At 32.5% G+C, this 18,057-nt stretch overlaps 1 protein-coding gene across 1 annotated transcript in view; it reads right to left on the bottom strand.

Annotated features, from left to right (window-relative positions):
- Positions 1-548: 548 nt before the first annotated feature.
- LOC125062581 (glutamate receptor 1-like) overlaps positions 549-18,057 on the bottom strand; it is a 98,555-nt gene continuing 81,046 nt past the window's right edge. The window contains exons 8-18 of the mRNA XM_047668590.1: positions 13,057-13,164; positions 11,634-11,841; positions 11,208-11,302; positions 10,791-10,952; positions 8,894-9,025; positions 8,085-8,173; positions 7,519-7,669; positions 7,315-7,406; positions 6,851-6,947; positions 4,139-4,405; positions 549-848 (exon numbers count right to left, since the gene is read on the bottom strand). Of these exons, the coding sequence (XP_047524546.1) occupies positions 780-848; positions 4,139-4,405; positions 6,851-6,947; positions 7,315-7,406; positions 7,519-7,669; positions 8,085-8,173; positions 8,894-9,025; positions 10,791-10,952; positions 11,208-11,302; positions 11,634-11,841; positions 13,057-13,164 (1,470 nt within the window). The 3' untranslated portion in view covers positions 549-779. The remainder of the gene's footprint in view (positions 849-4,138; positions 4,406-6,850; positions 6,948-7,314; positions 7,407-7,518; positions 7,670-8,084; positions 8,174-8,893; positions 9,026-10,790; positions 10,953-11,207; positions 11,303-11,633; positions 11,842-13,056; positions 13,165-18,057) is intronic.

The raw sequence follows: 18,057 nt of genomic DNA, 5'->3' as shown, positions 1-18,057 counted from the left end.
GTATTTCGATAAAGCAATGCAATTTTAATTAATTTCATATTCGAAGAACACGTTTAAAATTTATCAAAAATCATTCATACAGAACATTTACAATAATTTTAATTAAAACATGTAGTATTAAATTTTAATATACACTGTTTCCATTTGAAATTCATGTAGAGATATTGTAAAATTTTTATTAATTTTTATTTAATTTTCGTTTTACTATACGTTATCAGATAACGGATTAGTTTAATTTCAAAAAATATAATTAAAAACTGTTTGATTTGAATGTAAACAGCCAAATAGTTCCATGATCAGTGAACAATTGATACAAACTCATTGATCATGGCCATTTTCAATAACTCATTACGAAAATATTGTTTTTTACTTTCGCATTTAGTAAAACATCTACGACAGGAAACCGTGAGCTGCAAAGTAAAATGTATAGAAAGCTCTGAGCATCTGCCAATGGCATACTAAATAGCTTTTGTTCCATTTAGAGCACGCCGACGACCAATGATTTTTCATAACTCTTTACACGACCCGGGTTTATTTACCGAATTATGACGTTATAGCCCATTTAAATAAGAACTATCAAGTTGGTTACTCTTGTGAGTGTGAGTGAATTCCTAAGCACGACAGTTGGTTTAATATATGCCCAGTCGGTCGTACCGTAATAATCCAAGAAGTCATCGTCGTTAGCCGTATCCATGGATTTACAGTTGGTAAAGTTCTATGGAGTCGGAGAGTTGTCGTTGGGAGGCCCGAAGCATACGCCTGGAGCCTGGAGGTGAGTATCAGACCTGCCTGAAGGTTTCATGCGTCGGAGTCTCCTCTTGGAATTCATGGTGGCTTGGTGATCCGTACTGTTAACAAATAGACTGTTATTGTATACAACAAACAAAGCAGCGGAGTATGGAAAAGACAGAATTCTGATGTGTTTGTGTTTATTACAAAGGTCATTTATGTACACACCTGCCCTGCGATTCTGTAACTCACTTTTCGAACTCACACAGCGGTTTTCGCATCGGCGGTCGCTCTCAAATCAGTCGTAGCTTATTGTTTATAGACTTATAGCTTATAGTCAGCTTGTAGTTTATTGTTTATCGGAATGCCAAATCATAAAATGACTGCTTCACGACTGATTTGAGAGCGACCGCCGATGCGAAAACCGCTGTGTGAGTTCGAAAAGTGAGTTACAGAATCGCAGGGCTGTACATTATTATTCGATTATGCTCGTTATACTTTAGATACGGAAACGTTTGGATGGGATTTTTTATTAGTTTATGTATTTAAATTACATACTCTTTCAATACATATATATATATGTATATATATATATATATAATAGCATTCCATAATTATGCAATTTTAAATAAACTCGATTTAACTTCAAACTTCTTTTGGTTGTTGGTAGGGCCTGCCATAGAGATTAATCCCGAAGCAATCATGAAGAGATCTCGTAGTATTAACGAGATAAAGTGGCTGTAGTATCAGAAAAAATAATCTCTTTGATGTACAAGCGTATCTCTGAGCGACGAATATATGCAACCGCAGGGTTGTTATATTTGAAAATTGTATTATAAAGATGACTATCATGAGTAATCCTGTAATTATAAAGATGACTTGGAACAGTTCCAAGGCGACGTAATTTTCCATTTGCCTAGAAAATATTTCTATCGTACGGAAAAAAAATAAAAATATAATTAAACGATTATATCTAGGTTTCGAAATCTCGAAAATACCGAGATCTCGCGATATTGTAATTCTTTATCCCATAAGACCACGAATTAACGATCTCGACTCGAGATTAAATTCCCTGTGTTGGCTTGTTGTATGTAATGATTACATTACTACAATAATTTCCATATAACAAATAAAAATGCAATAAAGTTTTTTTTATAGAACAGGGGCACGGGCAGGCTCACCTGAAGTTAAGTGATACCGCAATGGAGTTACTTGGCTCTTACGAATTGGTACGCTCTTATCTTGAAGGACGTCGTCGACGTTCGTCTTAAGACGAATTGGATCGGAAATACTTCAGTGATACCGATTGTCTATGAGTTGGCTGTGACATCGTTGTTAGCTAACTGCTAGCTGAAGCTTATTTGACGTATTTGAAATTTATTAGGCCGATGGCCTAGACTAGACAGTAAAGCAACATGATGACACTTTTCCCTAATATGACCGGTCTCTAGTTATTTTCATGTTTAAAATTTTAACGTTAACGTAACTTGCGTATCTCGCAAAGTTGCTTGCCAGTTCATGACGACCGTACCACGCCTTTCATTTGAGAACTGGTAGGAAATGTAAATTTCGGATCATATATCTATTTTATTCACGATACATTTTGCTATTTACATATATGAATTTAAAATAATATTTCGTGACTTTTGTAAATGATTCTTTTATATTGTTTCACTTCTATTTTAAAAAGGAAAGTATGTATTTTGTAAATCGATGAATTATTATATACTAAAATCAAATTAATAATAAACAATTTTTGCTGATCCGGTGATCGAATCCTACAGATACATACGAAATAAATCGAATTTCGTAATAATCAAGTAGTGTAGAAAATGCGCCGAAGTTCCCGGAATCAATTACGGCCGAAACAATTGTATCTAGTTAGTAAATGCAGAAGACACAAATCACAATTTTCAAATTTAACGTTGCTATATTACGGGCTTCAAACTGTTCGGAACGGCATTTGGCCGCTAAATTAATTTTTTGAATAAACAGGATCAAGAATCCTCCCTCTATTGATATTTAAAGTTTGTTTTAAAAGTTCTCCGAAACGAGCCGTCAGAAACTTAGTAATTACTGTTTTAAACAAGCTTAATAAAATACTGTTTGGGAATTAAACATTTCATGACCTTCACATAAATAACCTTTTATAAAATTCGTATAGATGTCTATTGCGTAGGTTATCACTTTCTTATTTTAAGAGTAACATAAAATTAATCCTTCTCTAGATAACGGAGTCATTTAAAAAAATAAAAATAAAAAAATTTAATTTGAGTAAAGAGATCCATAGATGCATAGATGAATTATGTTCATTATAATTAATATACAATTACACGTAAACGTATGACCCTGATATCCAACTCCGTCAATTGCCAGACATAATTCTTCAGAAAATCGTGGAATGTTTTGTCTAAAATATCATATTATTATAATATATCGATGTTTTCCTTCGTCATACAAGTGCTTATTGACTAAAGAACGTAAGAATCAAAAGTGCCTTGTTAAAAGTTTATTTATAAACGTCTGCTTTGACATTCAAAATCATATTTTTCATGAGCAATTCGTATTATCGGTATCCACCATCTTGTCGTTCTGATATTCTTGCCTACATTATATTCTGACAGCCTACAGCCAAAACATGAAGTTTACAATAGTGTGGTGGAAACATAAGCTGGACATAGTCTTTCTGTCTACCGGGACGTTGAACTGATTAAAAACTTCTATACTAAGACCAATAAAATTATCACTATTGTATTGCGCGTATAGCCGATACACAATCTGTTTTTGACGAGAATTCTTGAAACGAAAATCTGTTTCTCGGTCTGTATAAAACGGAAGAAGTTATTATTTATACCACTTCATATTATTTATTGCCAATATTGCTGTTTTATAACAAAAATGTAATCGTATTTATAATAACCTGTTACTGATTGAATGGTTACAATATATGGTCTAAGATCCCGCTATACAACGACCTTCACCGAGATGCTTATTTAATGAAACTTATTTTATATATAATTTAATATGTCAATAAATATAATCCATATGGGTTGCCTAGTAAATTTCAGTCCAGAGAATGTTTAATTAATATTTAAAAAAAATATATTAAATTTATTTAATAGTTTAATCTCTAAAAAAGACATCGGGAAAAAAAATTAGCCTGAAAGTTTTAAGTTTAAATCGAATTTAATTAAGACGCACTAGGCCGAATGCTAATGGATGTATCATAGAAACAGAAATGCATTGATAGCAAAGTAAAATTACAACCTCAATACACTGCCGAAATGCCATATATAATCAAAAGGTAACAAATTAAAACCTATATAGAGAAGATTGACTCACCAAAGATAAATCAATAAACCCAACAATATTGCTTACATGACAAGGAAGACAAAGAAAACTGACATACCACGGCGTAGTTAGCAGCATTCCAGTCAATGGTCTCTCGTTCATTCTGAGAGCGATGTGTGGATGGTTTCATAATACTTCGCATCACGGGGCTGTCGGGCGACCTAACAGGGGTACCAAGTGGCGAGGGATTTATTGGTTGCTCATGCTTTTTACGACGATGCACAATATATTCGATAAAACTGATTATCAGGCCCAATCCGAGTCCGCCCAACAGAATCAAGAACAATCCGGCGATCTGGCTTAAGGAAATTTCCTTTCCATGAATCTGTAACAAGAAAAATGTGTGCGTGTACTAGGTGTACACGTAAGAAGTGAAACTTCTTTATGACCTTATTTTACGAAAAATGATCTACTATATGCAACTTTACAGAAATTGGTTAAATAAAGTTTATCAAAAGGCTTTTATTATCATAGACATGAATACAAATACAATTATTTTATTTTACCTTTTTACTACTAAATTATTACAGAATTTCATTAATTGTAATATGATTATTACTTTCATAGTTATTATATATTTTGTTATTAATGGCTTCGAATCTCTTCCGATCAACCGTGGTAGGGACAAGAAAAAGATGGCGCGTAACCGAAAAACGTGACGATTTGCTATAAAATTTCTCCCATACGTCGATAAAGAAGTTTTATTCCAACGTCGATAAAGAAGTTTCACTTCAAAAAATTTCTTTGTGTTACTTAAAAATAAGATTATTAATAGATATGTTCTCATGCTTAATTCGTCACAAGAGGGTTAAATGGGATCTTATGTAATGGTGCTGTATGCAGAGTCGACTATTATATCATCGCAGTTAACACTTTTATAGCTTCTATTTGGATCTATAGTGTCTCATATCTTTCATCGATTAAAAAACGAGAAAACGACTACCCTGGATTCGTAACTTTAATTGGAAATTAGGTCGCAGTATAAGAGTACTTTTTAAACACTGACATTCAAAGGTTAGATTGATTAAATAAATTTTGATTTGATTTGATTTGATAAAAGGCATGTTTTATAAATATAAAATCTACTACTCAACTAGCATGGCTATAGGCATCATCAAGCAAGCATCAAACTATTACTAATTTTTTTAAACTATTGCATAGATTTTATTGCGGGCTTTGAGCGTGGCGACCGAATCAAGAAATTCCGTAACGAAATAATCCTAACACAGGATGACGTAATATAGCTGCGGCCAATACGCGTTAGAGTGGGACAGAACGCATACTGCGTCTCACATCGGTTTAGCCTGATCGGATAGGCGTGTTAGTCTGAGTCTGGTAGAGTGGTAGATTGAATTAAAAGCAAAGAAAAAACTTGAATTAATATCAAAATACTGCAAAAAATAAATAAACAATTATATTGCATAAGTTTATAAAAAATGCTATGCAATAGCTTTACCGCGGCAGTCCCCGAGTGCCACACATATTTTTTAATAATAAACACTTTTATTTTAATTAACCCAAAATAATGGTATTATAAGTTTCGCGTCTTGTGTATCTGTATGTGGTATCTTAATGTTAAAAAGCTGACGTGATCAGTGTTAGCTACAATTTATGATAATTTATTCAAGTATTTTGATGCTTGCGTATTTAATTCATTATTTACATTTTGATCAACCATTTCAGTACTAATGAGCCGATGATAGCTCGATAATTGTCGGGAATTACTTAAAACTTTTAATTTATACGCGAAATATGTTCAGAATTTCTCCTCTGTGAGCGATATGTGTGTAGTGTAAACAGTATATATTATACAGCCACTATTAATCGCTCCTACGTTGTTCGAAGGCACGTAAAGTAAGAAGCTTAATGTAAACATACTTGAATATTTCTCTTGAATTTTCATGGATAAGGCGACTAACAAAACACTGTTCTTCCACTTAACACTTCCACACGCAAAACTTGAACAAATAAGCTATGTGTGCATTTATATAACACTGTATTTTTTTTAATGAAAGTAAAGTTTACATTCCTAAAATTTTGACTAATTTTATTTTTCATTGAGTTACTCGTATATCATTTTATCATAAAAATCTTTCAATATTCAGTCTAAACCAGTGTTTCCCAACGTGGGGCCAAGCCCCGCAGGGGGATTGTTTAGGGGGGGCTACTCGAAAATTTATTTAAATTATTTAGAATTAAAAAAGTTTTTCACTAGGTATATGTTTTATTCCTGTGTATCTCCCTGTGTATCATTAAGAATTTCCCAGTAAATTTTTCCTAAAAAGGAAAAATATGATAGTTATCAATTATGTTTCTTTTATTTAAAGCAGAAAAAAATAAAAATAAAAAGTTAGTATGTTGAATAGGGGGTGGATACTACAAAGGTTGGGAAACACTGGTCTGAACCAATGATTTCTCTTTGTTAACGTGTTTAATTTATTTAATCAAAAAAATCTATTCTTTATCTAAAAAATATACAGTGTTGCCATATAAATTCATGTTTTATTAAATCAAGTGAATATATAATACATGCATGTAATGAATTCCTAATTAATAAAAAAATGCTGTGAAATACCCTAGTGAAATAAAATTTACATAATAGGTATTTGTGTGCTTTATGAGGCCTTTCTTCAGTGTGATAACAAGTTATTGTCTGAAAAACTCATTCTGTTTACTGAGTTTCACGAATAAAATATGTTATAAGTTAACCAAAAAGAGTAATATGTCGAGTCTTCGTCTAACAAAATGCATAATTATCTAAAAATCTTACCTTATTTTTGCAAGATAGCGGCATAAACCATATGCGTATAAGCCTGTGCAGTTCACCATCATCCTTTAATTTTAGAAGCGCCAAATTAACACCCTCCCTAAAAATGGCACATTCAATAAAAAACAAAAAATAAAAATACACACGAAGCCTCTTAAAACCGCATAGCAGTAAAATATTGCAATCGCATTGCGCAATGTTGTCATAAAATAATTCAATTCGCCATGACATGTTTATTTAGTTCCGACCATTGATATTATAGATACGTTACTACCGAAAAAGCGCTTTTATTTTTACTTTGTAAAATGTTTACGGATAGTGATGGATTCAGTAGGTACTTCTACGCCTTAAACGGAACGTAGATGTTATTAAAACGTGGTACTAACGTTTTGTCCACGTTCAATATGAGTATGCACATGGACAATAACATGTACATTGTAATATCATTCGTTCCGAAAATAACTGACCGTAAGGGTGATCCTTTAGGGAAGGCTACCGCAAAATCTTGTAGTCCAGTCTCCATTACGGATATCAGCATATCACACGGTTTGTTGGATTCCTGAAAAATCACATTTGTAGTGGGTGCTATTGTAAGTTTATTATGTTTTTTGACTGAAAATATTTCTTCTAGATGGCAGGGTATATGATTTTATAAATGAAATGTGACTTACCGCAGGACATTTGTGCGCTCGATTTATCATGTTTAGTGGCGGATTGAGTTGGGATAAAGTCAGATGTGTGGTCAAATTTGCCGTGTACATTATCATTACGAATAATGCCAAAAACCACCATACACCGCTAACAATCCTTCCCGAGATGGACCTGAATTTTGAAATTATATGAAACATTTTTAATGATAACTGTTCAATAACATACTAAATTTCTCAAAGGTGTTTTATGATTATAAATATCTGTAATACTTAACGATGAAAGCGTCATGTGTGGTTCCCAACGCTGACGACGTGAATCAGACAGTACTTGGACATAATATTCTGACTCTATTTATTTTATTAAATCATACCGAATATAGCAACATCAATGAAAACAGAATTGAATGAAATGTATGCAACATTAAATAATACACGAGGTATTTCTGGTAATTTTACATTAATTCTTTGACAATTATTTCGTTAAATTGTCAACTGATATTGTTTCATTCGATTGCTAATTGATGAAGGTATTTGTACACCTTATTAATTTATATTACGTTTATTGTTGATAAAATAGTGGATCTAACCTCGGTGTGTAGCCGCTAGTTTGTTGCATAAAAGAGCCCAAAGAAAACCAAATGGCATTCCATAATGTAAATGTGTTCTTGACGTTCGCCTGGAATATTTACACTATGTATATAAAAGTCCTGCTTTCTGTCAAAGACGCTAAATATACACAACGTTTATTTATCTTTCAATGTTCCGACTTTTCATTAACCTCGGTTGATGTCGAATAATCTGCTGGAGAGTACACTCGTAAGCTTAACGCGTAACTTTATGAATGATTCCACGTAATGCCATGTTTGCGATAGTAGTTTGTATATTGAAGGCACTTTATTACTATGGAGAGCCTTGCTACTACAACTATCGTATGGCAGTAAACAATTATTGATGAGAGGGCTTCGAGAGTGAAATATGTGGAAATAATTGTATTAATCTCTCTGGCTCAAACATATTTTAAAAGGTACTTTAAATATAAGTGACTACCGATGAAAATGTTAAACTTTTTAACTACAGGATTGAATATTTCATTATTTATTCAGAGACTTTTAAATTAATATTTTATTAATAATTGTTGTACAAATTTATATTTATCCATTACGAGTATTGTTACTGCTTATACGAGTAGGAACAAAAAATTTAACGTGACCTAGCAGTTTTAGATAGACCCAATAAAATTCAGTGTTGATTGGGTTTAAACAAATCTCAATCAATCAAACTTAAACCTATTGACATGCATGGCGGATGTTTATGATCAATTGTGTATTTGTAAAATTAATAATAAATGTCAGGAAGTGTAAAAAATATGCATTTACATTAATTAATATAGTATTACCTGGAGCGTCTGGACACCTGAGGATTCGGTATCTTCATTCGAACTTAACTGTACCTCATATTCAGAAGAGGAAAATTTCGATACAATATACAGGGAAAAGCTTACAGCCAGCATACTTCCAAATATTGAAAACTGCAAATAATTTTAAATTGTTGGTGCTATTGAACCATATATCTTTGACTTTAAATTCAAAATGATTTAAATTTATTTTAAAGGTATAATAAATTCACACAAAGTAAGGGAGTGTTCAAGTATGACGTCACGCAATTTTCGGAGATTATTGACCCCCCATCCATGTAACGCGCCGTAACGTTTTTCTGTACCCAATAGAAAACCTTTACGTGACCACCCAGTGACTCTTTATACCTAAAAGTTACCATTATGTGGTTTAATGTACTGGAAAGTCGAAAATAATATTAACAATTACGCGTAATTTCATCCCCGCCCCACATCGTAACGTTTTACAAGAAGACCCCCCCCTCCTAAAATTCGTTACGTAATACTTGAACGCTCCCTAACGTGTATATTTAGCTTAAAAGTACGATGACATTCAGTACTTTGATGAGTGGAATTTGTCTTTCTATTTCTCTAGTTTAATTTAAAGTGTGTCCTTTTAATTTATATGCTTAAAGAGAAAAACATTACTACTTTTAGTATTTGTTTAAAATCTCAGGACTGTTTTAACAGTCGTATGTTATTTCTGTTTGGAGGTTTGGATTAATTAATCAATGATATTTAATATGTTCGAGAGAGATTTACCTATTTTACTGCTTGGGTTAAACTCTAAAGGGTGTATTCATATTTTTTTTCTTTTGTTTCGAGCAAGTGTTAAAAGTACAAATATAACGAAAGATCTCTTATAGCTTGGCTTTGAACGCACATCCTTAGGGTGTTATCATTACACGCTTAATCACTAGACACTGTTCCTATATAATTAATTATACCTAAACTAGAGTAATAAAATCAAAACAGTGTTAGGAAAGTAGGTGAAGCTTCGTAAACATAATGACGTCGTTAATCACGATGGTTATGACAAGTAAAATTCGGTTAAATGACATTAAAAATGTTTAGGAATTTTGAATATTGTACACGAAATGAATTGTTGGGCTATCAGTAAAGAGATTTTTAGCACTGAGTGCGAAACAGGTTGTCACCCTAATAACTGATTTTCTTTTAACGCTATTAACACTTGTACGGTGAAGGTAAACGTCGTGTGGAGGCCAGGAACTATAAAGGGATCATTATTAATCTAATATATACAATTCTCGTGTCGCGGTGTTTGTGGTTAAACTCCTCCGAAACGGCTTGACCAATTCTCATGAAATTTTGTGTGCATATTGGGTATGCCGGAGAATCGGACAACATCTATTTTTCATCCCCCTAAATGTTAAGGGTAGTCCACCCCTAAACATTTTTTTTTAATTCTAGATAAAAAAAATATTCTTTATTTTTTTTATGATACAACATTAAAAAATGCATACAACCCCTAATTTTCACCTTTCTACGATCAACCCCTATTTTTTATTATAATGATATACATGGCAAAATAACGTTTGCCGGGTCAGCTAGTTGTTTTATATCTTTTAGTTTTCATTTGAATAACACTTTAAAACTTTAGAAAAGAAACATGTACAAGATAAATACGCACTTAATTATGCTAACAGACTTTCTCTTGGGTTCAGATCTTGAATTTTTTTACAATAAACCGAATGCAATACTTTACAAGGTTTGTAATAGACTAAATTTAAACAGTATATTCATATATTAGATTAAACCTCCAAAAAATATAAATTTAATAACGGCCTCCATTTAAGTATCAATAAAAAATAGTCCTAGTTCCTTTGTTTATTAATGTTTTAATGTTCAAGGGGAAGAGGGTGTGACAATTTGTACTTACCCATATCTCCTTAGAAAATGGCTGAAAAAAGCTGAAGAATGAATCGAAACGTAGTGGTTCGTCTACAGCCACAGTTTCGAATGAGAGTAAGGTTCGACTAAAATCAATCACCGCCTTTCTCTGCACATTTGCAGTTAGAGATGATATTGATAGATCTGCTTCCTGCAAAAATGTATTGCAGAGTTAACGATTTGAGTTTCTTATAATTTGTGTGATTGTGCTACGATTTATCTTTATGGCACCAGTCGATACTGTGTATTGTACGGTCGTCAACAGACAAAGAAAGGTATTAGGTTATGTTTAAGAAGTAAATTGTTGCAGGTACTTTATAAGCAATAAGTACCTTCCAATCCAAAATAATTGTTCGCAAAAATCCAAGTACTAAGGAGGCACAGTAGAAGCTTTGAAGTGACATACCTTCCTTATCAACTCCCCGATGATACCATCCCACCCACCAGCAACTTCTGGATTTTCCTGTCCAAATTTACCATCTTTAACCAAACGAAGTTCATCTGAAATATATTCATATGTAAATTACGACGTCAGTAAATTAAGGTAAATTATATCGTAACTATTCAATATCAACCTTCCCCTGTTTCGAAAAGCTTGGCATTTAATATCAAAACTAGCCAATAATTCTAATAATTAAAAGCTAAGTTAAGTAATTATCAAATTTTGAATATTAAGGATATTTACTTAAAACGCTGGACCATTTCAATGAATGCTTAATGAGATGGATGTAAGTTTTGAAAATTACAGTGTATATTACTTTCATACTCTGTATTCAAATTGTGTGCGAAATTAGATATTTATGATTCAATTTCTGAGCTGTCTAAAACTTACATTTGAGTCCCAACTTTTTCATAATCATTTCAGCAAGTTCCACAGAAAATCCTTTCCATTTTTTCTTAGAGCGATTATCAACCAACGGCATAATATAAGGCTCCTCTTCAACACATATTATTATGTAAGTCTTGTTTATCTCAGACGGACCAGCCAAGCCAACTTTGTTCGGTTTTTCTACACCTTTATAGTCGTACCATGTTCCAACCTAGTAATGTGAAAAAAATGTTGCTAAAATACCTTTTAAGCTACATCCAAAATATTACACTATCTGCGTATTGTGGTAGCAATAATATATTTAGTTCGTTTCATATTATTGGCTCCAGCAGCTCCAAGAAAAATATTTCTGCTGCACACACGTCGAGAGCCTCTTATCGAGAGTGTTTATCTCACGGAGTCTCGATAAAATACACCTTGATCGTATCAATTTAACAGTAGATACCGTTGGCTGAGAAAACAAAACACAGCCGAAAGCTAGCGACGCAAGTCACTTGCTAATATAAATTTTTATTATAAAAATCTTGGTTTTAGACAATTTTTGATACGTAACTTTCAACATCTAGCTGTTCATTCTTATGGGTTTTATATATAATTATATTTACATGTATATATAGGTATATGGTATTGATTCAGATTAAAATACACAAAGAACGCGTCAATCTCGTAGCTTGAGTTGAAATTTTGGAGAACTATAAATGTTTCCTTGTAAGCTGATAACCTACTAAAGCGAAACTTCACTTAGTTTTATTTACGTATAAAACACACGGATACATGAATAAACGTTCCAATATGAAATAAGATTTTATCTAGAAAGTTCTAATGGTCTAAGATCCCGCTATACAACGACCTTCACCGAGATGCTTATTTAATGAAACTTATTTTATATTTAATTTAATATGTCAATAAATATAATCCATATGGGTTGCCTAGCAAATTTCAATCCAGAGTATGTTTATATATTTTAAAAAAAATTATTTTTTTAAACATTTCACCGGTATGAATATTAGATAAAATTTATACCAATCGAAAGTATGAAGCCCATAGAATATGCAAACGTTAGGTTGTTTTTAATCAATTAATTATTTATGTGTATATTTTTTATGTGACACTAAAGTATATATACATCTTTAGTATAAAAGAAGGTTATAGTGATACATATATAATACTACCCTGATTAAAAATATTGATTGAAAAAAGTTCAAAAAATGTACTACATGCAAATTATAAAAAAATTTTTTTTTTTAATATTAATTAAACATACTCTGGACTGAAATTTGTTAGGCAACCCATATGGATTATATTTATTGACATATTAAATTAAATATAAAATAAGTTTCATTAAATAAGCATCTCGGTGAAGGTCGTTGTATAGCGGGATCTTATACTATAAATGGTCAGGGTAAGAAATTGAAAAAGTCCATACCGTTTGAGATTTAGAACCAGCAGTTATTTCCACAATCCGAAGTGTAAAGTTGATACGGTGGCCGGCCTCGTCAAATCTGATAAAACCAGTTAGGCCATCTATCTCCGTCTAAAACAAACACACCGCTCTTGGCTAACGATTTATTAGAATTGTCGCAGTCAAGAGTTCTCGCAAACACACAATCTATATTGCTATAATAAGCGTCGCAATATCTTGACCGTATTGAATCAGACCCAGAAACAATAAACTTCACCCACATTCTATCGCTTGTGATTTTATTAAAAAGCAACTTTGTATTGTAAAAAATATATTACGGTCTTACCACGTAAAATGTTTACCTTCTAAACGTGTTTCTGTTTAGAAAACAAACAATGCTTTTTCTAATAGATATTCATTTAAAAAGATATTTTTCTCGATAAGTTTATGTTGCGTTCAAAGTATAGTTCGCATTACATCCAAAAGTAATTTTTAAGGGACTAGAACTTTAGGCATTTTAAACTAAATAAAATTTTAGCTTGACCTGTACCTTTTCATCCCATATGAAAATCAATTTATGTACGCATAAGTAACTTATAGTGAACTGCGACTAATCTTTTGACACGTAAATTAATTGTACAGCGATATTAGTATGAAAAGGTTCATTCAGTTGTAGCCTAATGAAAAGTTTTATTTTATTATATAAGAAATTTGACGATTACGTGCGTTTAAAAATTTATAAATGAAAAATAATACAACAATTGTAAACCTGCTTTGAAATTTCTTATATAATGCGCTGTATATCATTTGAATATTAAAAAGCCTACAAGTGAAAAATAAGCTATTGGAAGAAATAATGTATATTGCGAGGGGAAATAAAACGTTGAAAATTCGCTACGTCTAATGTGATTTTTCCCACCCGAAAGTCACTTTCGTCTTGAACGTTAACGAAGCATTCGCTCTAGCTCATTTTGTATCATTATGGATTGATGTTATTCATTCGCATAAGCAAAACTTTACATATATAATCTTCTACGGAGTTATTAAAAGTAAATTTATATAAAGAACATATTCTACGACGATTTTTTAGCCGTCTGCTTTAAAGTAACAGAGTGTTTTTAAATACACGGTAGAAATTATTATAAAATGCCTCACTATTATGAAAAAAATCCTATGGCCGAGTTTTGTTGAAAATATCTCGTTTGTGTCATTTTTAATAAATAAAATCCGCTTAAAGCCTTAGAATTTCATATCTGCACATTCAGTTTTGTAATTAATTATCAAAACATACATATGAAATTTTAATTAAAATAGTCATACCCCAACATTGCAACCGACTATGGCTTCATATTTTTGCCTGTTTCAATTATGATTTTTCCTCACCATACGGAAAAGCGTCACGAGCTTCACACAGTGTATGATAAAATAATTGGAGCTTAATCAAGAAAATAAAAAAAATATATCTTTCTCTAGTACAGTGTGATTGTTGGGACTGCATATAGACTACGAATAATGGGATCTACTTTATGAATCTATAATAAGCTCTTTTCTTAATACTTTATGAGTAAAAGTATAATCTTAGGGAAGGTAAGACTTGCATTGTGTTTTAAGAAGGCGCAATTCGACAGTATGAGAAATTAAGGGTGAAATTCAGAAAAAACATCTCTTTCTCTCTTATCGTCAAAAACCAATATATTTCTGATGTACGGGACAGCACTTAGTCTCCTTCTTGAATGCCATTGAAAGTAATCTAAACATGGCTTTTAAAAGCGTACATAAAATAAAATATCATCAACTTAATAAGAAATCCATACGTCAATCACATGACATAACATGATTATAAATATATCGCATATCTAGTCCTTAGACTGGGTTCACACGGCATTGTCCTGCACGTTTTTTTTGCAGTATACGTCTTAACGAATAAATAGTGGCATATGTATTGTACATAGACCCATTCACACGACGTTTGTACTGCAAAATATCGTACACCGTTTATACGTTCAAACGAATACTCAACGGACTTTTCAAGCAAATCGAATGAACTTTAACGTTAATTCGGTTTAAAGTGGCACAGCATATAGCTCTGTCTCGTTCTCGCTCACTGTGACAACTGTGTGAAGACTGCGACTATTCGTATTTTACACGATTGAAAATTTACCATTTGAGCACCCGGGTGAAAGTACGTTAAAAAAACGAATACAAAGAAAACGTGCAGGACAATGCCGTGTGAACCCAGTCTTATACCGTCTTAGAGTTTCGTCGATAAAATTACACATAATAATATGTGTTTATGCGTAATTTAACTATGATAATTTACAGGCATGGTTCGTACTCATATATGGGACTTCTGGGAAGCGTTGTGGCGAGTTCTCAATTCTTGAATTTCAATACCAATTCTATTAATAATACCAATTTGTAAAGATTCTATAGTAACTAATAAATAATCTGAAATGATTTTTTCAAATAGCCCATTGAACTTTGAGTATGTTTAGTTACTATGCAACTATTTTAGAAAGCCCAAGGTCCACGGTGTTTTACAGGCTCTTGATTATAGGCGTTGTATGTTTATACACAAAAGTGCTTCCGATACCACAAAAGCAACTGCAACTTAGATTCAAAGCGCTCAATATATCTCCCGAAAAAAATTTTGGATCAGACTGAATGTTGCCTTGTGTCGAGAATCGCACATTGAACCACTATAGGCTAACACACTTCACTAAGAAACCTAACTTAAAAACGTAGGTTTGCGCGCTCTATAGAGAATATTTCGTAGTAACAAAATACCGTACCCTGTTTCATTGTGTGCATCGCAAAGTAGGGCAAAAGTCGTGAGGCTTTTATGTGACACACATTGCTGGATTATTGTTAAGTTGCAGTTCCACGTGAGGTGCTAACTTTAGTGTCTAAAGACTTGTGAGAATATTTTTAAAATTCCTCACAAAAAGCTCCAACACTTTATGAATTATGAAGCAATTTTAAACACGCATGAGATTTTAAAATTGAAAATGATAGCGCATTTATGAAATTCAGACACAATTTGAAAGTATGAAATTCCTGCATTCAATTTTTTACAATTAACAACTATGTTTTTCATTAAAGTTTGTATTGTTATCTGTGACCTTTTTGTCGTCTCACATCATGCATATGACAAAGGTGGTATATGAAACAATACTTGAATAAAATGATCAAAGCAATAGGCGATAGTTAAGTCTGGTTAAATGTATTAAAGACGTCCAAGACACACCTAGACTAAACTCAAGTTCTCTGCGTACAAAATACTAAATACGAGAAAGGTATTAATTGGAAGAAGGCCTTTAATTTTATTTAAAGAATATTGTGGGATGCGGGGTCTGCTTCCCGCGTATCTCACTCTGTCCTTCCTAAACATGTTAAAAAGAGTAATAGTTGCTTAGCGTTTAAACCTCAACCTTGGAATTGAGAGTTTAAGCTCCTTCTATGCAATTTTGGCTGTAACGTGCGCGTCCTTTTGATTGTCCGATGAAGATAAACATCGTAAGGAAATTGGTATATTTGAGAGTCACCTTGTCACTTGGCGCTAAGTTTGTATCTCATACGTAGAAAGGTATTAAATTTGACATTTGGCAGTCACTTTACGCTTAGTCGGGTGTTACCAGTTTTACACAAATTCATTTTGCATTAGTGGATGACGCCTGTCGAGAAGTGATTACGTCTAAGCCCCTGGTTACACTGTCTATTCACTGCACAGATAACGCTCAGAGTGCACCCGACTTAGACGACCACGATTGTTGGTAGAATTTTAAATTAAGTTTGTCTATGTTTTAATAATTAATATGATTTTTAAATAACGTACTTAAAACCGTAACAGCGTCGACTTTGACCGATTTCGGTAAATGAAGTGTTAAATATTTCGGATTCCCAAAGTAGCCTAATAGGATTTTCATTAGTATATATAATATGTTTGTATTGAATTCTAAATTGTAATAATTCTCTTAGTAATAAGAAGTCAATACAAAAACTAAACATTGCTATTTATTTTATAGAACAGGAGGCAAACGGGCAGTAGGCTCACCTGATGTTAGGTGATACCGCCGTCCATGGACCCTCAATGCCAGAGGGTTTGCGAGTGCGTAGCCGGCCTATTTAGAAATGTTACGCTCTTACATACTTTATAGTGCATTTTTGTTATATATTTTTAAATTATTTTTTACATTTCAGATCCTATGAAACTAAACGTATATTGTTGTTGTTGGAGCAGTATCAAATCGCAAATTATTAACATATAGTGAATTCCCTCAAGCTGTACCTTGTGAAGTAGCTCGAACGAAGCTTTTAAATATCATATACTACATACTGTTCCCTAAGGTAACTCTATTGAAATATTTGTGCTGAGAAAAGCTTGTAACATTTTATGAATTTTCTTTATTAATAAACTTAAGCTCATTTAAAGCATTTAGTGAATTAGCCGAACTTTGTGTAAAATTAATCACTAAATAGATTCCCCATTATTTATGTTTTTTTTTAAATTAATCATTTGTCTCTTTCGGCCAAATCGTCAAAAATGAGTTAAGAGTCGGACTGTTTTGGTTATTGATGCAATTAGATTAATTAATTTTTATTATATTTGTATTGTAATTTGTCAGTTAAATATTGTGTAGAAAATAAAATTCGTTGAACAGTCTTGAACGTCTATGGAAGTTGCAGGTACAACTACAAGTAGCTACTTATATTTAACAAGTTATAGATTCACGTATCAGTTCTTAAAACTTTCGACCCATAGGGGTAATAGCATAGGCTAATTTATTAATTTTCATTAATCGCAATTATCATACATAGGCAGTTGCTTAATATTGTAGAATCTGCGGCTACAAACAACACGGTGACACACTCTGAATCGTGCCATCAGCGGTTAGACTGGTCCGACATCTTCCTTCCTATATAATACTTTATCTACGAAGTACGAGTAATAAGTGGAATCCCCGGTTATAAACACATTAGGCACTGTTTTCATGATGACGATGATATGAGATTAATTAAAAAAAG

The sequence above is a fragment of the Pieris napi genome, chromosome Z (genome assembly GCF_905475465.1).
Source record: "Pieris napi chromosome Z, ilPieNapi1.2, whole genome shotgun sequence".
Taxonomy (NCBI): domain Eukaryota; kingdom Metazoa; phylum Arthropoda; class Insecta; order Lepidoptera; family Pieridae; genus Pieris; species Pieris napi.
Note: the sequence above shows the minus strand (reverse complement) of the source record. Positions and strands in the feature narration are given on the sequence as shown.